Raw genomic sequence first — 21,727 nt, 5'->3', positions numbered from 1 at the left:
GCGATTCTGCATATGGCATGGGGTGGTGGAGGGGGAGAGTGGGGAGGTTTGGGGGGAGACTGAGGTTCAGTGCACTTCCCATGTGAGAGCACTTGGGAGACGACATCCTGTCTTCAGCAAGCCCAGGATGCTTACTCTGACTTTCTCCATGTTGGAGAAAATGCAAAGCCATTATTTTAAAATAAACAAATGAATATCTAGGCTGAAACAAGGGGAAAAGATAGTCCACTTCCAGCATGGTCATTAGAAAGCTTAGCTGTCAGATGAGCCCATCTGGGACTGAGGCTTCCACACCTAAAACCAGTTGCTAGTTGATAAGATACAAAGCAGTCCACTATCGTCCCCTCAAGGGCTTGTCACCTGAAGATAAGGTTTCTCAAATCTGACCTCTCTCTACTTTTAAGCAGCATTACATAGAGCATTACATCCAATCCCTTGGTTCCTTGCGAAACCAAAAGTATTCTCTCCTCTCTGTTGATATAGTCTTTCTCCTTCCTGTCTAAATAAGGTAGCATTTCTTGCCACTAGAGTAAATGCAAGACCTTTGTTAAGTTTGTAAACAGAACCTCCCAGAGAAAAAAGGGGAAAAAGAAAAAAATACCATGCACAAGTAACCTGGTTTATTCCAAGAATGTACCCTACCATTTCTTGCCCAATCTTTGCAAAGCTTAAAAAATGTACTGGTTTTAGGACACAGAATATGGTGCTAGACCCTGGGGACTCAGAGATGAATGGAGCAAAACTGTGTCCCCAGCCGTTTCTCCTCTCACCATTCCTTAAGACCAGCATCACTTCTTGAGAAAGGCTGGGGGCTCATTTTTCTTGTATGCAAAGGGAAACCAAATCTTGGTCAAATGACTCTTAATCAGGAAGACTGTACGCTGAAAAGAAAATGGAGCCACAACAAATTTGATATGAATTTAAGTAAAACACCTATTTCTGTCCATCTGTACTTACATTTCAACATGGGTTTTAGAGACGGGAAATACATCTTAACGAATGCCTTGTAGTTCACATAGTAGCATCTACACACCATACACAGTGTATCTTTCAACATTACTACACATACACACTCCATTCAAAAAAGATACTGACAGATTTATAAAATGTACTGGCCTTGCACTGTTAATCTCAAGAATACAATTACTTAATTTATTTTTGCACTGCATGGTAGCTGTAGCCACCGTTAGGGATCTGTCAGCATTTCCATCATAACTCTACTTTCAGAATACCGGAGTTCAAGTGCCAAAATACATATTTACAGTTTACAGACAGTGGTGGCTTTGTCTTCCTTTGACTTCTTCAATGCATCTTTACAAGGGATATTCAAGGATGGCAGTGCCTACATAATAAAAAAGTATCATAGAAAACAAGAGGTCAAAAGATGTAGACTTCCAGTCCAAGACTCGACTAAACCATGGGAATCGACTCCTCAACATTCATTGCAGTTGTAGTAGTCTGTACATTATACTCATAGCTTTAGAGCAACAGTCCAAAGCAAGATTTTAAGGTATGTGTACGTATGGAGTACACAGCATTAGTACACAAAAGTGCTAAGGGTGGAAAGTAACAAGCATACAGCGAACTACTCCAGAGCAGATCACCTCCACAGTGAGAAAAATGAACACACACCATCCAATAGCGACACGGGCCATTTCCAACACGAAACATCCAACTCCGTTACCTAGGGACACCTAAAACATTTTAAGAATAAAGTCTCTCTCAAATACAAGTATGTCAACTTATTCACACGTGTGGGGCTCTAAATAGTATGTGGGATGGTATGCAAGCTGAAACTTTTTTTTTAAAAGAGTAGCTGGGTCTGTAAAAGTTACCAGCAGAAACATTTTTGGTAGAAGACGTGTTTAGTGGAAGAAAACCAATTTTATTGGTTCTTCCCACAAAACAGGTGGGTAATTATTCAGATTACAGCAATTTGCTTTGCAATTTAAAAATGTTTGGGACGCTCTCCTAGGAATTTTTTCTCCTAGAGATTTTGTCTCTTGATCTTAAGTTTTTATGTCCTCCCCTACTTTGACACAATATGCAAGCATATATAGACATATCTTTTTGTCTACATAAAGACAGGTGGATTACAGTGAAGAAACAAAATAGCTGCACGCATTTTTGTTGCTAACATGCCTGCTATAAACTAAGTATATCTTTTTCTAAATATCCAGCTGCAAAACCAGAAGCAAATGCTAATTGATAAGGGGAGGGGAGGAAGTACTGTACATAAATTGTTTTTTCCTTTGAATTGCTGAGGGAAAATTTAAAGTTTATTATACTCTGGTTGGCTTAAACTATATTCACACTCACCCAATTAATTTTATTGGAAACATCTATCATATATATATATATACATACACACACACACACACACACAAAAGAAATTAAACCCTGCCATTTTCCCTTCATGCTTAAAAAAAACTGAAGCCACTGTTAAAACACACATGTCAAAAATATCTTAATAGGTTTCAAAGGTGAGTGTACATAAGTGTGGCAGAACTCAGTGGGTTTCTAAGTATAACTATTAGAATTTAATTGAAAGGGGGTTTATCATTTCTGCATTTAAAAATCAGATGAGAGCAAAGAGTTCAACTTCTTAAAAAAAATTAATAATATGACTCGTATTCTATTGGAATTTCATGGAAAACTCATTTTTCTGTCTCAGTAAAGGGTTAAATTTTCCTGAATTTTATCCATTCCAGACAATATTCTAAGACATTTGCTTTATTACCTAAATTTTAGGCCTAAAGTTTATCACTGTAATAGCTTCCCTTCTTACTATCCTTTTTGTCTGCTTACTTCTTACATTAACCAGTTTCTTGGTCAGTAACCTAGGGAACAAAAACATCTTTACATTGCCAAATCACAGTTTTGGTCACACAATTTAAACACAAAAATAAAAATGGCCCATACTACATATATACATTTCTAGTTAAACTGCACAGATATTTTAGTTAAGGTACATACATTTCTGGCTTAATTAGAGTGTGTGAATTAACATTTAGAAAAATTTCAAGAGTTTTAAATGTCGCAAACAATTCCATATAAGCATTGTCCGCCCCTTTCACCTGTAAAGTTAAAAAAAAAAAAAAAAAACACACAACTAAAACCATGCAATTCATCAGTCACCTGATGTTCAAAATGACTCAAAGTTCCTCTGTAATTAAACAGTGAGAAGTGGACTACGAAACAAATGCTTCAAGGATGGTCCTGCCAATCGTAAGAGTCATAACATTATTGAAAAAGTACATTTGTCCTCAGAGAGGATGCTTTTGAGAAGTAATTTACAAGGAGCATGGCTGTATTATAATTTTTTTTTAAGGAAAAAAGTGTCTTTGGATAGAAAAAAAACAATGTAAAAAAAAAAAATCCCCTTTTTAAAATGCAGAAATAACTCCATTATCAATCTGCATTTACATTCCTGCCCAAAAGAATGGGTCTGGAAAGACCATTTTCTGTACAGACCCTAGTTAATCTCTGTATGAAAAGACAGCATCTGGCGTGGGAATCAACAAGGGAGATACTGGTCTATTAGCACACATAGAGACTTTCTTAAGGCTGATCCAGTGAACGAACCTTTGGATCCAGAAGTATTTCTTCGTTTTCTTTTCTTTTCAGTTGAATTCCTAGTACAAAACCTTGGTGCTGAGCTGCTCGTATTTTGCATGTCTCCACTTTTGGAGAAGATGGAATAATGACACCAAAAGTACTTTGGGTTTTTTTTTTTTCTTTTAAAAATAATTTGCTTTCTTTTGCATGCCACAGGACAGATTTCTAGTTTCAAAACAGGGTACATCAAGAACAAAAATATCCCCCCTCCCCAACCATCTTTATTGTCAACCGTCTTTATTGTCACCAATACAAGAAATCCTTCTGGAAACATAAGCAAGTGACTAAATAGGTATCGAACCACTGAATCTACAAGTTAATACATAATCTGTTATGGCAGAATAATCAAGAGTTTTCCCCCAAAGAAAGATTTTAATTTTTCAAATATAAAAGAGGCTAAGAGGATCATATGAGAACAAACAAAGATCTCTTACTCCAGGTTTGGTGGTAAAGATGGGTAACACACTGGCAGCTGAAGAAAGCTGAACCTCTTACTAATAAATAGACCCAAATTAAGAATTTCTACAACATTTCTTTAGAAAACAGAATCAGAATTCCTTCTTTTTTTTTTTTTAAATGATGATCCTGTGGAATGCATTCACTTCCATATTTATCTAATATCATAACAGTGAAACAGACACAAGGATGTTGATGACAGCTCAACAATGTAGGATGCAGGACGTTTACAGGTACACGTTTGTTTAAAAGTCCTACAGGTTTATTGACTAAGGCTAGACAGCAATTCATATGATCCTATTTGGTGCATTTACTACCATGGTCCAAGATCATTCATTATATGGATACAGCCAAGGACTGTAACTTTCAGGAAAAAAAGACCACAAAGAAGAAAATCAGGGTGGCTATTTGGTCCCCCCAGTTGATCATTTGTGTCCTGGAACTGGAAAAAAAGGTGGAAAATACAGACTGCAACGAGTTAAGGGACTTGGAAAAAGTTGCTGGAGAGTGGCACGGTATACGGAGTAAGGTCACTGGGCTTGGGATGGCAAGGGCGCTGCATTGAAAGAGCATCCACGGGACCGAGAGATTAGAATGTCTTGTGGTGTCATCCCCTCAACGACTCTATAGTATGCGATTAATAAATAGATCAGTTATGTAATAAGGCAGTGTGTTGAATATGCATTCGTCCTGTGGAATGAACCACCACAGAGAGAGAGACACGTGATACCATACACATTCTTTAAGTTTTCTCGTGTTGTGTTTGATCTCTTTGTTTTCAAGGCTATCCAGGCTAACTCTTCCCGGGGATTTCCTTGGAGAGAAGAGTGGTCCACTGAGGCTGGTTTGCTGAACCTCTCCTTTATCAAGAGATGATGACTGGCTTTAAAGAAAAATAAAGCTGAAGGTTGTTTGCTTTTTATTTTTTTCCCTTTTGGTTGCATCATTCTGAGTGTTTTCATATAAACAAACAAGGAAAAAAAAATCACAACCAAAAAAAAAAAAAACAATAGTCTTTGATGTATCCAGTTGTTGTATCCTCAAGATGTTCCAGATGTTTCCAGGTAACTCTGTAGTTTACGAACTGTGGTTTTGTCCAGCGAGCAAAGGTCAAAATCAAATGTTGTGTTTGTGATATGAAAGTGTCCAGTTTCTTCTATAAGGTTCACAATCTAGAGGAGTGAAGAAGAGAAAGTTTAGGCAATAAGCAATAGGCGTCAAAATGCAAAAAGAGAGGGAGAGAGTAAAATATGGAACCCAAGGGGTTAAGAGACTCATTTATAGAAAGAAGGTCCCATATTATTGATGGCACCAAACTACCTCTTAGCCAATTTGGTAGGTCAAAGGAATATTAACCCTTTGAACTTCTCAATGAGAGCAGATTACCTGTTCTCATCATTCATATTCTTTAAACTGATTCCTAACTTTTAAGTCATCAACAGACTATTTTACTATAGGGGTGGGAGTGAGAATGGATAGTTAATGGGAGATACAATTTCAAGACCCTTTTAAAAATTACTGACCCAAAGGACAGTGGCTGTACTTAACAGATGAAAGGAAATTCCAGCCTAGGAATAACAAAACTCCTTATAAAAATATGTACATGCAGAACACATACCAATATAATGATCATTTTTCTTTCAGATTACCTTATTGTTGAAAGTTTAGAAAATGCAATAAACCCACCAAAAAAAAAAGGAAACCATTTCCATCTCCACCTCCCTAAAGATATGGGTAGTGACTATAGAGGGGCTCAAGGAAGACTTCTGGGGTGCTGGGACTGTTTCATTGCTTGATTTGGGTACTGGTGACAAAAGATGCATTCACTTTGTTAAAATTGATCTAGCTGCACATTTTGTTATGCTTCCACAAAAAATAAATAAAAATCTATATTTATTCCAACAGTCATGTTCAGTGGATGGCCTTGAGCGTTTGGAGGTAATAAGTATTATCTACAGAAAGAAAAGATGCCTTGTCTCCCCATTTGGAATAGCTATACCTCATTCCTTGAATTGGCTCCAACTTCCAGAAATATGATCAACAGAAGTGGTGACAGAGTTACTGTTGGTTTTGCCCAGTTTTCAGGAGGACACTTTCTAAGGTTTCAACATTAACAATGATGTTGGTTATGATTCGAAAGAATTTTTTATCTTGTTATGTGTCTTTCTATTCCTATTTTACAAATAATTTTATCAGAAATAGATACTGTGCCTGGCAGTGTGGGTTTTAGGTATGTTTGTTGTGAGTAAATTGGAATGGAGGGAGGTTAATTTCAGCAAGCTTTGTGAAGGAAAGAGGAAAATCACCATCAAGATGAAAGAAAAACTATTTGTGCAGAGAAACCAACTGGCAATCCATTTGGCTTATTTGTAGTTGTCTGTTATCCTCTATCACTTGCTTCTGTTCTTTCTCAATCATCCTAAGAGGAGTAATTTTAATTATTCAGTCTATTATTTATTCAATGAAGTTTTAGATTACCTAGTCTGGAGTTGAAAACAGCAGAATGGAAACTTTTGACCTTTTCTTCTTACAATTAGTTTTCTTCAAAAAACAGTAAATTTGCGAACTGTTTCCTATGGGTCAGTGGCTCTCAATAGAAAATGTGCTCCCCATTCCTGACATATTTGACTGCCACAGAAACATAAAAGGCACAGTGAACCTCATTCCAATTAATTGCACAACTCCAGACTGAGCTGTTATTGCCGTATTCAACTTCTGAAACTATTTTTTTTACAGATGTAACTGTGGGTTTAATAACAAAACCAGTTACTCCCCTTGCAAAATCATGACAGTCACAGCAGACTGCCTACCTCCTATTCATGTGTCCCTTCTTCTTTCCTAGCAGAAGCTTGACTTTCTGGAAGTGGCAATACACTGGCTTCCCAGACCCACTTGCAGCACTAGGCAGACACTGCTATTCAGTTTGTCAAAAGTCACTGGGCTTTTAGGAAAAGTTTCAGAAGGGTGTGGACTATGGGCAGGTAGCTTTTGCCCTCTGCTCCCTTCCTGTCTGGAAAGAAGATGCAACTCGGGAAGTGCAGCATCTGTCTTCCCCTCATGTGGATGAATCAACGAAATGAAAGATGGCAGAGCAGAGTGGCAATGAGTCTATGTCCTCGGTTCCATCTTTTAAGCCACCACACCAACCATGAATCACTTACCTCCAGACCTATTATTATATGGGGTGGCAGGGAGGCAGGATGCAGGGGTAGAGAGGGAGCCTTACTTGCTTAAACCACTAGACTCAGGGTTCAATTACATGGATCAGGAGATTATCTGAAGGCACGTTTCTGATTATGGTTAAAGTATGACATTCATGTAAGCATTTATCAAGCTAGACCTTATTAACACTAAAGATCTAAAATGAACTCTCGTTGGCTTTATTAGTTAATAGTTACAGGATAAGTCACCCCCATACATCTATATGCGTAGAGAAACATGCACACACAGCTATGTCCACAAATATAAGCCTTTCAAGGCAATCCAATACTTACTATATATTTAACATTAATTGAATCAAGAGTACTTTCCAGAGTAAATTATCTTTTTGCTACATCGATTAGAAATACTAAAGACGAACTGAAAATGTGTAAACTTCAGTACAGCAACAAACAGCCCCTTCAGAGAGCTCTTTTAGGATGGAAACAAATAGCCTTTCAATTTATGCAATAGAAGCAAATGACAATTATCCCAGAGTGTGGCTCCTCTTCTCAACGAGCTGGCCAGCAGGTAAATGCCCAAGCATTCAGAACAGAGAATCCTGAATTTGGCATATTTAATCCTGACTCTTTTCATACTGTTCATGGGATCCTCAAGGCAAGAATAATGAAGTGGTTTGCCATTCCCTTCTCCAGATTATGGCATCCGGTCCCATCACTTCATGGGAAATAGATGGGGAAACAATGGAAACAGTGACAGACTTTATTTTGGGGGGCTCCAAAATCACGGCAGATGGTGACTGCAGCCATGAAATTAAAAGACACTTGCTCCTTGGAAGAAAAACTATGACCAACCTCGACAGCATATTAAAAAGCAGAGACATTACTTTGCCAACAAAGGTCCATTTAGACAAAGCTATGGTTTTTCCAGTGGTCATGTATGGTTGTGAGAATTGGACTATGAAGAAAGCTGAGTGCCAAAGAATTAATGCTTTTGAACTGTGGTGTTGAAGAAGACTCTTGAGAGTCCCTTGGACTGCAAGGAGATCCAACCAGTCAATCCTAAAGAGATCAGTCCTCAATATTCTTTGGAAGGACTGATGCTGAGGCTGAAGTTCCAGTACTCTGGCCACCTGATGTGAAGAACTGACTCATTGGAAAAGACCCTGATGCTGGGAAAGACTAAAGGCAGGAGGAGAAGGGCACGACAGGGATGGTTGGATGGCATCATCGATTCGATGGACATGAATTTGAGCAAGCTCCAGGAGTTGGTGATGGACAGGAAAACCTGGCAGTTGCAAAGAGTCGGACATGACTGAGCAACTGAACTGAACTGATCCCGACTCTGCTCTTTGAATGGCATTGGACAGAACATCAGAACCTCTGAGCCTCAATTTTCTCAACTGTAAAATGGGGACAATGCCACCCATTCTACCTATCATGCAATGTTGTTTAGAGGATCAAATAATATACAGAACATGAAGCTTCTTTATAAGCTGAAAATTGCTACACAGATGAGGGCAACATGATTATGACTACCATGTAAACATAAACTTATCCTTAATTATCCAGGAGGTAACTATACAACACATGAGTTTTCACACCCAGTGCTTTTTCCTCTGCCCCTCATTGACTGTTGGCCATTTCATCAGCACTAAAACAAATGAAGCAGGGAAAATGCCAGAAGCTGAAAGTCAGAAAAGATCTCCTTGAAATTTAAAAAAAAAAAAAAAAGTATAATAAAAGTTTGCAGGAGAGAGGAAAGAAAACAGGGAGAATAGCAGCTGAAGGAAAGTAGTTGAAACAACAAGGGATTTCCCTGGAGGGCCAGTGATTAGGGTTTTGCCTTCCACTGCAAGCAGTGTGGGTTCAATCCCTGGTCAAGGAGCTAAGATCCCACATGACTCACGGCCAAGAAATCAAAACATTAAACAGAAGCAATATTGTAGTAAATCCAATAAAGGTGTTAAAACGGTCCACAGCAAAAACAAAAAAATCTTTTTTAAATGACAAACTAAAACCACAATGTGGGGGTAAAGAAGTACAGTCCTACATTTTCCCTTGAAAATGACAGGTAACTCACCATTGTAAGAAAATAAAATTCTGTGACTCAATCTAGTTGCTTACTAATTACTAAATAATAAATAGAAGAAAGAATAATAAAAATACCTTCTAGAAAAGGCCACTTGGTTTTAAAGCAAATAAACACATTTACTCACTAGGATATTCAACCCCCTCACCTCATGGGCACTGTACTATCTTGTAGGTTCCGGGGCTTCGATTACAGCTCTCCTGCCTCCTCCACAAACTTCACACCCCACTCTGCCTGCAGCCACACACACACAAAGAAACAAAGGGAATCTGATCACTCGCACTAAATGAACCCTGCATTTTTACGGGAGCTGGTAAGAATGCATCAAGGTGGAGGAAAAGACGGCCTTCGAGCAGTAGGAGTGCCAACAGATGGGGCGTTCAGGACTATTTGCCAATGGGAACAGCATTAATGATTTGAATTATTAGAGCATGAATCTACACCCTCAATTAAGTAAAGACTTCATAAAGAAAAATAAATGTGGGTTCCTTTCCAGGAATCCTGATAGTTAGAACATCAGAAACAGAGCATTAACATGCTTTATGGTAATGACACAAGCCCCACAGCCTACAGACACCACCCCGCTGGTCCCTGAAGGACGCCCTGCTGCCGTGCCATAGGATTCCCCGACCTGCAAATGCACATGCTGCCACCCTGGTGTCGTTACCTTGCATCAGACTGCAATGATGAATCTAACTCCAAAATAATAGTAACAGTAAAAGGCAGACTGACTGCAGAGGGGGAAAGCAGCCAAGGGCACGTGGTATGTTATAGGTAGTGAAGGAGGAAGAGCATGGAAATTGCTGAGCCCATTCTTCAGATGATGATGGTTGTGCAAATATTTGTGATGGATTATTTCCTGCCACATCAGCTTTGGAGGGGGTACTATGCAGGGTTTTTTTTGTTTTCTTTTTAAGGGGTAAGATCCACTTGTTTAAGTCTACGGCTTCTTCCCCCAACCCTGGTTATAAAAGTCATAAAAAATTATAAAAAGGCAATAAATTATTTGTAGTCTGATTTTACACATATTTGCATATACACACACACACACACACACACACACACACACACACACACATATGTATGTATATAGGCTTCCCTGATGGCTCAGCAGTAAAGAATCTGCCTGCAAAGCAGGAGACAAGAGTTTGATCCCTGGGTTAGGAAGATCCCCTGGAGAAGAGAATGGTAACCCACTCTAGTATTCTTGCCTGGAGAATCCCATGGACAGAGAAGCCTGGCAGTCTACAGTCCAGAAAGTTGCAAAAAGTCAGACACAACTGAGCGACTGAACACACACACATACATATATATATATATTTTTAAAGGATTCTTTTCACCCAAACAGCCTCTTCACTGAGTGAGAAGTCATGAACAAGTTTTGCTTCCGTCTGGAGGGAAGTCAGGGCTGGGGTGAGCTAGGTCTTCCTGCAGAATGGCCCCTGCTGTGCGGACAGGGAAGCCCCGTCTACGGCTGTGACAACATTACTGGGGTTAGGAAGTGGGCCATCAGGCTCCAGTCTTCAAGGAATTCTAAAATACAACAGGAGATTCTCCAGGGTGGAGAAGATCACTTTCGGCAAAACACTTCTCAGGGAGAGTTCTCCACATTGTTATAACACTCTGCCATACCATTTATTCCCTATCTCCCTAAAGAAAATTCTGAGTATAATAGCTGTTACCTAAACTGCTGAACCAGCCTCTAAGGAAGCCCTGGTTTTCCTCAGAGGTTATTTTTTTTCTCCTGAGGAGGATGCAAGCCCAGACTCAGAGCTGGAACTGCAAGAGAGTTTAGAAGTCTTCAATCTCCCTTTCCAAATAAATGTTAGACATGTGGTTTAAAGAAGAATGAAATTATTAGTCAGTCCAAGGTACTGACATCTCTGGTTTTGACTGTGTCCACTGTACTACATTGTACCTGATGGAAAAGGGCCTTAAGAACACAGCCTCTCTTGATCCAATGCTTTCTGTTCATTAACCTAGATGCCGGGTGCCAGCACTGCATGATCCCAGAATAAAAAAGAGATAAACCATTTTTTGTGAGCCAAATAAAAATGTCAGGCCAGATTTTCTGATAGGATCCCTTTCATAGGAAAAGAACTGGGATAGGCTCCCGGGCTCACTAGAAATCCTGTCTCAGGTGCTATGGTCTGCATGGCAGAGGAGACAGACTCGGTGGAACGCAGTCCACAGGATGCGCAGCGCTCAAGGTGGGGAATAACGTCAGTGCTCAACAGTGCTATGCTTTACAATAGGAATTAATTAAGCAGTAAACCATGACAGGACATGCATCATGGTATCATAATCACAAGCCTCAGCTGCATTACAAGGCACAAGGCCAAAGACTGAGAGCTTTCAACCAGCCTGGGAATGCAATTAGGTTGAAACGCTGTGGGCCCTGGAGTGCCTTTATGCCAGGTTAAAAATTCATAGATTATCACTCTCTCCCTCTAGAATGCTAAAATAATCCACTTCCATGAAACTCTCCTGTTAAGCCACCTTCCCTCATAACGCTTTCAAAGGTCAAAATAAAGGGCAATGTGAAATTGGGAATGCCAATGACACCCCATGGTAAGACCCTGCCCAATGGCACAGTATCCTCGATTCACTGGCTGGCTTTCTGTGAGAAGGGGGTCCCAGCGCTGCCCAAACATCTATCTTGCTCTCCTGTGAGACACTATTTAGGTCCAATTTGTTCAATAATAGCTTTATTAGACAGCTTTTCCACAGTGGTTCAGAGCTGGTGCTCAGGAAAAAAATGGGAAAATCAGCTAAATAGATTTACCATCACCATTCAGGCAATGGGCCCCAAATAATTGCCAAGTGGCAGGCTAACTGACTAATTTTCAGTTGTACAGAAAAAAATTGAAGAAAAATACTCTCGATATACTAGGATATGTCTTAGAGCAAGCCGCTCAGATCCTGCTCCCTGACCTATTGCACACTTAGATAGACATGCAAGAAATGCAACTTATCCTCAATTAAGAATTATAGGTCTGTAGTCTTCTGTTCAAGTCTGAAACTCTAGAATTTTAAACCTTATCAAACCAATCAGGGAACTTGCAAAGTTTGAGAGTATGTATTTATAGATTTAACCAAAAATGTACACAGAATATAAATGTGACCATCAGCCATTAAATATTAAACACACACACACATATACACACAGCTGGGGTAGATTAACTTCTAACATCAAGTCATTTGAAAGCAGTCTTTAAAAAAAATTCAAGCAGCAAAATAATCTACAAATCTACCCTGGAATTTAGAACACAACCTTCACTTTGAGTATTAAAGAAAAATTATTTTATCTTTAATTTTTGATGCAATGGGAACACATACTATAACCATATGAAAACTAAAAACCACCCTCCTTCTCAAAACATCAAATTGTACTAATAGAAATGTCCCCACTCAAAAGTATTCCACAGTTGAGTTCATAATAATAGAATGTATGTTAAACAAGATAAGACAAAAGAGGAAAATATTTATTTTCCTTAGAATAGCATTGGCAAAGGTTACTAAATTGAATCACAAATGTTTACAGCACTTGACTGCAGTTCTTATCACTGTTTTCCCATGAAACCAGAAGCCTGGCCCCAAAGGTTTCTGCATTCCTCCCATCCCTCCGTCAGCTCACATGACAGCATCAGATGGCTTGAGATCAGTATGTTGCAGCATCGTCACTTCCCCAAGTGCCCCGTTTCCATTGTCTGTGGCACCAAGGAAGCCCCAAAGCAGACTTCCAGGTAGCCTTGGAAATAAGCCCCTCCCCAAATACTCTGCAGGTGGCACTGGCCCAGAGAGCGTGCGGCCAGTGTGCCTCCAGGTGCTGTCACACCAGCGCAGGACAAACCAGACCTCAAGGCTTCTGGAAAGGCTGGTGTTCAGAAGCCCTCCTCACCTGCTGCAGAATGTGTCTTTCCCTCAACGTCATCAGCCTTCTGTGAAGCTCTACCAGTTCATCGAGGTATGCCTGAAAGAGAATGGTATGCCCCCAGTGACAAGCATTTAGGAAGCAGTTCAAAAACAAAAGGATAAACAAGTAAGAACATACCAGAGGTGGTTAGAGGTCGCACATTCTACCTTCTACCCTAAGCTGTGTGGATGCACTGCCCAAGGCCTTTGCAGACCAACTCTCCTTTGGCCAACTAGTACTTTCTCAAGGCAGCTTTTTTTACAAAATAGGGCTATTTGTGAACTTATTTGCTCCCAAGTGAACAGGATTAACCCTCTCCCAACCATACCTCTACAGAGAGAAAAGGAATTCAATGAAAAAATGTGAGCTTAAGCATATTATCACAGTACATATTCTTTTTTTCAATTATTCTTCCATCTTAGGCTTTTTTCTCTTAGTTATAATGTTTCCAAGTTTGAACATGGAAGTATCAATGCACATCACTAATTATGTAATTAGGGCAAATTGGAAGGGGAAAAAAAACAACCTCTCCTGGTCATACCTAACATGGCCAGTGAACAGCAAGTAACAGGACAGAAGAAGGTCTTATGAAAAATAGAGGTCACTATCCAACTCAGCATCTGGCTTGTCGAGTTCCCCTGAAAAGGCAGAGCCCCTTCATGTGCTCAGACTCAGGTCTTTGTTAGCATAAATGCCTGGGTATTCTTTGTGCCATTTGCAATGAAAGCAAATAAAGGTTTGTGAAGCATTATCCAGGCCTACCCCGATCCTGCAAAGCATGTGAGGACCCTGCTTACAACAGGAGACAAACCCCCAACAACCCTTGAAGTCAGATTTTGGATGCGTGACTGCACACGGGATCAGATGTCCTGCTCACTTCAGTCCGAGATTCCTGAACCCTCCACCTCCACCACAGCTCTCTCACCTCCTAATTCCATGTGCCCAAAATCCCTTGGCAAGCATGGATAGCAAAAGGCCAAGTTTATCTTGTTCACTGGAGATGTAAACAAGACTTGGAAAATAAACTACAAAGCACTGGAAAGAAGCGCCTGTCATTTGGGAACTTCAGGCCCTTCTGATGAAGAAAACGAAATGAGAACCAGCAAGAATGATCAAGGGAAACACAAAGAAACAGAAGAGTGTCAGTGCAACGTTACTCACGGTAACAGACTAGAAACCTACCTTGTCACATTCGCCATTCTTTATTTGCTTATCTGATTTGCTTTGCTTTATTGGACTTTTCACTTCAAGAATCTAGGGATCAAAGAGCAAACAGTTAAGTTTGATTGCTAGCACTGCTTGGCTAACCTGCCACATAAACAAAAGGCGCTATGAATGAAATGCATAATAACATCACTTTCCAAAGAGCATTTTTCCTCCTCACATTTTAGTTCTTCTCCTCTAATCTGACTTTCTCTCAGAAAATAAACTACTTATATCCGAAATGCTGAGTCAGGGCAATAGAACTTTAAAAAAAAAGTGACGATAAGGAAATTGATCTATGCTTCCAAGGCTGCTTCTCTTTAGTGACAACACTCTCCCACATATGCACAGCAGCTGAGCTGTAGTAGATTACAGTCCCCTCTGGCAAGAAATTTTTCTTATTCATCCTGTTGTTTCAACATGACTACCCGTGTTCAGTGCAGTAAGGATAAGATAAACACTCAAATAACCCTTTCTAGTACCTGCCTCTCAGATTCTAAAAAGTACTCCTGTCTACTAAATTGAGGAAGGTTTGGAAGTGAAGGTGGCTGCCACGCTGGCTGCTCCCAACTTGGAATCCTCCTACTCAAGAAATCAGAGAGCCAGGACCATTTTCTGTATTCTAAGAAATAATGTGTTTACCCAGGATAAAATCCCCAGTGCCTTTCCTTTGATCTGAACCAATTATAGCTCAGGTTATGAACAGCAGTTTTGCATACTGTTCAGACGGTGGGGAGTTACATTTCTAATTAATAAAAAGGAGAATACATTATTATTTAATAAACACAGTTGATTAATTAGAATTTTCAAAATTGAGAATTATGCTTTAAATGGTGAAAACCACTGAAATTATTGATGAGTGTTTACAGACATATAAAAACATAAAGGCAAAGGTAATTTGTCTTTTTCATTATATTCTCATTATCAAGTGAGTTACAATCTGAAGCTAACATTGAGGGAAAAAAATGCCAAAAAAGGAGATATTGAAGAAGTTTACTCTGCTTTAGCATACACACACACACACACACACACACACACACGTCTCACGGTTCTGTTCAAAGGTCTACCACTTCCAAAATGCACAGATTTTTAAAATGAGTCCACATTTATTTTGTAATTTAACTTGTACAGAGAGCATTGATTGGGCTCAGAAACCCAAGTTCAGGTACCAGCCCTATCATTCAATGTTTTTTGAACTTTGACAAAAATGAGACAAATAAAAAGAGCTAGGAGCAAGGGAGCATCCAGGTTCCCATTTAGCCATGAAATTTTCTACTGCTAATAAGCACTTTACTTGCTGAGGATGACATTCTAGAAAAGACCAAATGCTTCTCAAAAGGAATACACATTCATTTGAATTTAGGAAAATGTATAAGAAGTGAGCTCCTAACAGCATCTTGCCTGAGAATCGCCTTTCTTCCTTCGTTTTTAAGATTAAGATACCAGATGACCAATGTGACCAGGCTAATTTCAAACATAATACTTCTGGCAACACAAGGAAATTACTTAATCGCAGAGGCAAAGCAATAGCTTTTAGTAAAGGAAACCAAACACCCCCCTACATTCAGAACTCCCTTCTCTATTTTGGCTGGAAATGAGACCTCGAGGGGAACGTTCGTTAGCACTGAGACCTAGGAGTAAGTAGGTCAGTAGATGGCACTCCTCGCCAACTCAGATACAGGGCTGGGCCAAGCAGAGCCGATCTGCTGTGAATGCAGGCAAGAGGAAAAATACAGCCCCTGTCTGCCTGCCTTGTGCATTAGAAAACTGAATTTTGTTCCCATCATATCCTTCCCCTGAGTACCCCGCCATTCCCTGCCCCAAGTCATTGTTCTCTGGGGACCAAGTGACCGAGAACTCTCTATGGGGCACACGGAGTTATGAACTAGGTTGAGAGAGTTCCACCACCTTCTCTTCAAAGCAGAAAATAGAACACGCAGGGCGCTGAAATCCCATCCTACACATTCCATAAGGGCTGCGGCACAGGAGGCCCAATGACACTGAAATCCTGGTTTCTTTCTTCTGAAGCTGCAGAGGCAGGAACAAAAGCCCCGGGTGTCAGTGATCCGCCTCGAGTTACTGAGTGGCTGCCCAGAGAGGGCTCAGTTAATCTTCCTGCTTTGATCTCTCCCTGCTCCAAAATAAACAGCTTTGTCAAAACCTCATTCTGAGAGCTGATCCATGCTGAAGACAATTGTTTTATTTATGATCATTTCTTATCTTTAAGGAAACGACTCCAGAATAGAAAAATATGGCACCTTGTCTTCCACAGGCCGATTTCAAACCAGTTTAACTGGATGGACTCTTTGATTTCATTCAACACGCCTCGCAGGCTGATAGGTGATTTATGATATTCTGAATATTAACTTGGGTCCGATGGATCGCTTCCTTCCTTTGAGGCCCCTCCCTCCCCTCCCTCCCCTTCAATACTTTCAGCCAAAAAGGATCTAGAATTTTGATTTTGTTTGAAATTCACATAAAGAAGTTTGAAGTTAAAAAACAAAAACAAAAAAACTTCGGTTAAAATGGCACAGCATTATTCCTCTCTATTAAGCTGTAGGGAGAAGAAACAGCCACCCAGACTGCTGAGAGGCACCAAGTATGCACGTGATAGTCTCTGAAAATAGAACTATGATGAGTTGCGCTTCTATCCTTAATCTGAGGATCTGGCTTGAGAATCAGATTTTCAAGATTATTATTTTTCTGTATTCTTTTGTGAGGACTGACAACTCAATTACTCAGCAGATGGATTCTCTACCGCTGGGTCTTTGATGTTAACGATCACTAGTAGCTCCTAACAATACTCAGGTTAATTACTTGCTTTGTTGACATATGGCTCTCTATCTCTGTTCACTTTTTTTCCAAGAATTAGAAATGTCTGACTCAATGAGCACTTTCCCTCTTCCCCAGTCCCTAGAAAATTGAGAAAAAGGAAACCATAGCTTTGCCTGGTAATTTATAGAAACTTTGAGACTATTATCAACCTACACAGAGAGAATAGTCAAGGGATATGAAAGAAGAAGACTCAAGAGTCTGCCCGTTTCATAGTTTGGCCTTCCTGGTATGTTTTCGCTTATTTCATGTGAAATTTCAGATCATCTCATTATCATCACTATCACACTCACAAACACACACACACACACACACGACTAAACACACTCCAGTTCTAAGACACAGGTCCAGAGGAAAAAGCACCCTTGGGGTACATATATTTCCTACCCTAAACTAGTTAAAACTGAAAGCATATGGACCCCCTTATTATGCTTATAGGTGTATGGAGAAAGTGACATATAACTGAGTATTCCTGACAGATTGATGACTCACATGTGTGAAGCTACATTTGTCAAATAAACATATGCCAAGAAACCAGTGGTATGCTATTTAATCGGATAAAGCAAATTTTACCCTTTCTAGATAGATGGTACCATTTCAATTTTGTTTTGCTTTTTTTTCATCCTGCCAGACAGTCAATAAAAAAAAAGTCTGACACAGAATCTAAACCTTTCCCTGAAACCAGGGTCATGTCAAGACTGCAGCAGGTCCAGGAAGAGACTGGGGCAGTTCTGTCTGCAAGGCGAGATGGTGGCTTGCTGAAGCTGCATTTATTTAGCAAGCATAGTCTTCACTCCACCTGGGAACAATGCTGAAGGAGACTACTACAGGGCACAAAAGCACAGCCTATAATGCCCTGCACTCCTGGCCCTGCCAAGGCCACCGTCACCGCCCAGGAAGAATCCCAATTTCAACACACCACCCACTGGAAGCAGAAATCAGGCCTACATAGGTTGAAATTGGATATAAAACTATATTTCAAGGTCCAAATGCTATTCTATTGACAGCTTATACTGAAGCACACAATTACAAAAGAATCCTCCAAGTTATCCAGTCAGCCAGCCTAGGGCCCTTCTCCACTGACTGGCAATGATGGCTACGCCCGTGGTCCTCCCTCTCCCCAGCCATGCTTGACTTTGGAGTACTGGGCAGCCACACTTGAGGTGACGGCTGGCTGGGTCATGCGTATGGCTGGCCCTGGAGGCAGGGAGACACATGGACTGTGCGGAGTCAGGATAAGGAAGAAGAAAGTACAACTCCTTGCCGGCCAGCCTGTAACGGGTGACGAGGCTGGGCCTGCAGTCGCATGCAGGACACAAAGAAACTGCAGTTGAACTGCAACTGGTGAGGTAAAGAACACTGATGATATTCCTACTTAATAATGGAGGCTTTAAGTTGTAGATCAATTAGATGAGGAATTTTAAATTTTAAGAGATTTTTGCTTTATATGAAATTTGAAATGAAAAAGTCTTCGGCTATAAAAATCACATTTTCCCCATTAAAGAAAGATCACAGATTTCAAGGACAAGGCCATTTAAAACAACAGGTAGGACACCTGTGAAACAGAATACTTTTGCAAACCACATTTTCAAGTTAACGTTCATACGGTAACTTGAATTAAGCAATTATTGTGAGGTCTCATGGAATCTGTCTAAATAAGGAAAAAAGAATAACATGGTAATAGAGAATCAACCTGATGCATAATGAGGTTTTTTTTACAATACTTGAAAACAGCTTATTTTATCAAGTGTTTAAAATAATCATTCGTTTAACGAAAGCTCTTCATCACAGCTTTGCAAGCTCTGCCTAGACCTATCCAAATAACTATATTCTTTACTCTGATTATCAAATTAATAAGCTTTCCTTTAGCTGGACTTATAACAACAGTGATAATGACCATTGTTTACTCTATAGTTTATAAATGATTCCTTACAATCCCAAGTGATAATCCTTTTTCCCTGGATAAGCACAGAGGCAGAGCACCTGTACTAACCATATATCATCAACTGTTTGCCAAGAGGTATGAACCATGCTTCATGCTCTTTACACACACTTTTTTGTTACCCTCCCAGTAGCCAGTAAGGTAGACATTAATATCCTCGTTTACAGATGAGAAAACTGAGGCTAAATTAAAAAAACTTTTTGTACCAATAAACTACTATAAATCAGTAAAACAGAGAACCAGGCTTTATACAGTTCCAAAGGTCATATTCTTCCCAATTGACGGGGAAATACACAGAAATCAGGAGTAAATGGGTAACACTTTTTGTCACCATCCTGCCCTGCATCTATTGACATTTAACTAACTCATCCAATACCATACTTTTGTGACAACTTAAGTCCTTTTACCCTATGTGTTTAGTCCTAAGGTTGTAGGTTCCCAGCTATTTGCTGTCAAGAGGGACTTTGTTTAAAATTTAAGGGGTAAAATGCCTGGCATACTTTGAGTTCTGCAGAATCGTGAGAAGTGCAGACCCAGAAGCTTACCTGGTTGTTGTTGGTTTTTAATAAGGGTGGCGGGGGTTCATGATGTAGGGGTGAGGAAGCAGAACTGCTTTCACTATCACTGCCATCACTTAAGCTAACTCTGAAAAGGAACAGAGAAGTCAGTTGCAGCGTTACAGACAATTCTTGAAATATCCAAAGAATTAGGGGTAGAGAGCAAGGCATCCAAACACTCATCTTCGGGAACTTGTTTTAACTCATACAATTGCTACTACATGCCGGCGTTTACTTTGTATCTAGAAAGGGGTTAAACGTTTGACTTGCTCCTTCTCATTTAATAATCTCCATTTCATAGATAAGGAAACTGAGACAAACTGGATCACTCACATAGCGTCACAGAGGTAAGAGTGCTGGTTCTAGGATTCAAATCCAAGCAACGTGACTCACAGCCCTGGTACTCGGCCAGTATATTTTGCTGCCTTCATTTATTCATTTATCTCCCTGTTCCAGATCCATCCACCTACTGTCATAAGCATGTCACCCAAGCTGGAAGTTCAGCAAAATCAGATAGTTCACAGGTTACTACCCTTTTTGCCCTTCCTTTCCTTCTGCCTATTTGTTACAGGTGAAAATTTTACAAGTACAGCTAAAATACAGGGTGCAGGAAAGGAAGTAACTGCTAAGAAGAATGTGGACCACGGCCCTGCAGGACTGACAGTGCAGAGTGACGTCTGAGGGTGGGAGGTGTGAAGCTCAACATGACAGACCCATCACCAATCATTTCCACTGTGTCATGATGCAAAGTTGACCCTAGTTCTGATGCAATTCCCTGGAAATACACCACCGAACAGGAAAAGACAGTGTGTTTGGGAAAACTGCTTTAGAAAAATACAGTGTCTTTCAACAATGAAAGACAATAAAAATATCACCTCATTTTTTTTTCCTTTCCATTGAAAATGGAATTTTCTTTCAGCGAGAATAGGAGATACGTCTTTATTTACTCTGCTGAATGTGTGCACTCTTTTAGAAATCTCCTTCAGGGCTTGCTCCCTCGCTTCGCTTATATAGTAACCTAAAACAATATTCTTCTCAGAAACAGAAAATGCTTTAGAAATCGGATAGTTTTTCTGTCGTTCTGAATAGGCAATCACATTCCAGCCCTATAATACATTCAGATAGACAAGATACAAGATAGGAAATGAAAAGGATACACTGGGACATCCTTTTAGGAAAAAACTGACGGAACTTGTTTTTCTTAACTAAATTACATTAATGAAGTGTTCAGTTGAAGCGCTGCTTTAAAATGCTTCTTGACTGAAGTGGAAGGCTGAGTATTTAAACTGATTAAACAGTTGAGACTTCACAAGTGCCATGAAGATCAAATGTTACCCGGGCGGGGGCTGTGCCAACAGCATATGTCAGGAGGGAGGGAGAGCCTTGCAAACAACATGCATCACACATCAGTCAACTCACAAACATGTATGATCTGACCCATGTTGACTCAGGGGACAAGGCAAAGAGGGAACAGGCCATAGCCCATCACAGAGTGTCTAGATCTTCTACATACTAAGTTGGGAGATGTCTAAACTGGTTATGCATTTTTTCACCAGCTAAATGTAAAAGCAGTCAGTGGTCAGGATTTCAATTGTTATAAAGATGCTCCTAGCCTACAAGTGTCAGTTCATTTTTAGGTTTTTTTTTTTTTTGCCCCATCAGTTTCCTTCTTGTTAGATTAAAACTTGTAAAGGGAAACATTATAAGGCCAAGACCATAAGGTTCCTTATGTCTCTCTTATTTAAAAGGAATACAGATGGGTGATTTTGGGAGATGAGTAGAGAAAAAGGAATTGAGTACAGCCATAAGGAAGAACCACTGAGAGATGGGACAGGGTATATATTCTAAGGAGACTCTTCTCCAAGGACATGAAGGAATTACCAATTAACAAACACATGGTCTGTCCAGTTTGGGTTAAGATCACATCATTGTGGGGAATTTTAGGGCCTGCTA

General features: G+C 40.0%; 1 protein-coding gene across 2 annotated transcripts in view; it reads right to left on the bottom strand.

The window, feature by feature from the left end:
- Positions 1–905: 905 nt before the first annotated feature.
- The window catches only part of MLLT3 (MLLT3 super elongation complex subunit), a 288,090-nt gene continuing 267,268 nt past the window's right edge, over positions 906–21,727 (bottom strand). Inside the window, exons 8-11 of one of the 2 annotated variants that reach the window (XM_005209892.5) lie at positions 19,763–19,862; positions 14,423–14,494; positions 13,226–13,297; positions 906–5,246 (exon numbers count right to left, since the gene is read on the bottom strand). In XM_005209892.5, the coding sequence (XP_005209949.1) occupies positions 5,115–5,246; positions 13,226–13,297; positions 14,423–14,494; positions 19,763–19,862 (376 nt within the window). In that variant the 3' untranslated portion in view covers positions 906–5,114. The remainder of the gene's footprint in view (positions 5,247–13,225; positions 13,298–14,422; positions 14,495–19,762; positions 19,863–21,727) is intronic. The other variant, NM_001192549.2, reaches the window with a different exon arrangement.

Source organism: Bos taurus, chromosome 8, assembly GCF_002263795.3.
Source record: "Bos taurus isolate L1 Dominette 01449 registration number 42190680 breed Hereford chromosome 8, ARS-UCD2.0, whole genome shotgun sequence".
Classification (NCBI taxonomy): Eukaryota; Metazoa; Chordata; class Mammalia; order Artiodactyla; family Bovidae; genus Bos; species Bos taurus.
This window is presented reverse-complemented; position numbering and strand designations above follow the sequence as displayed.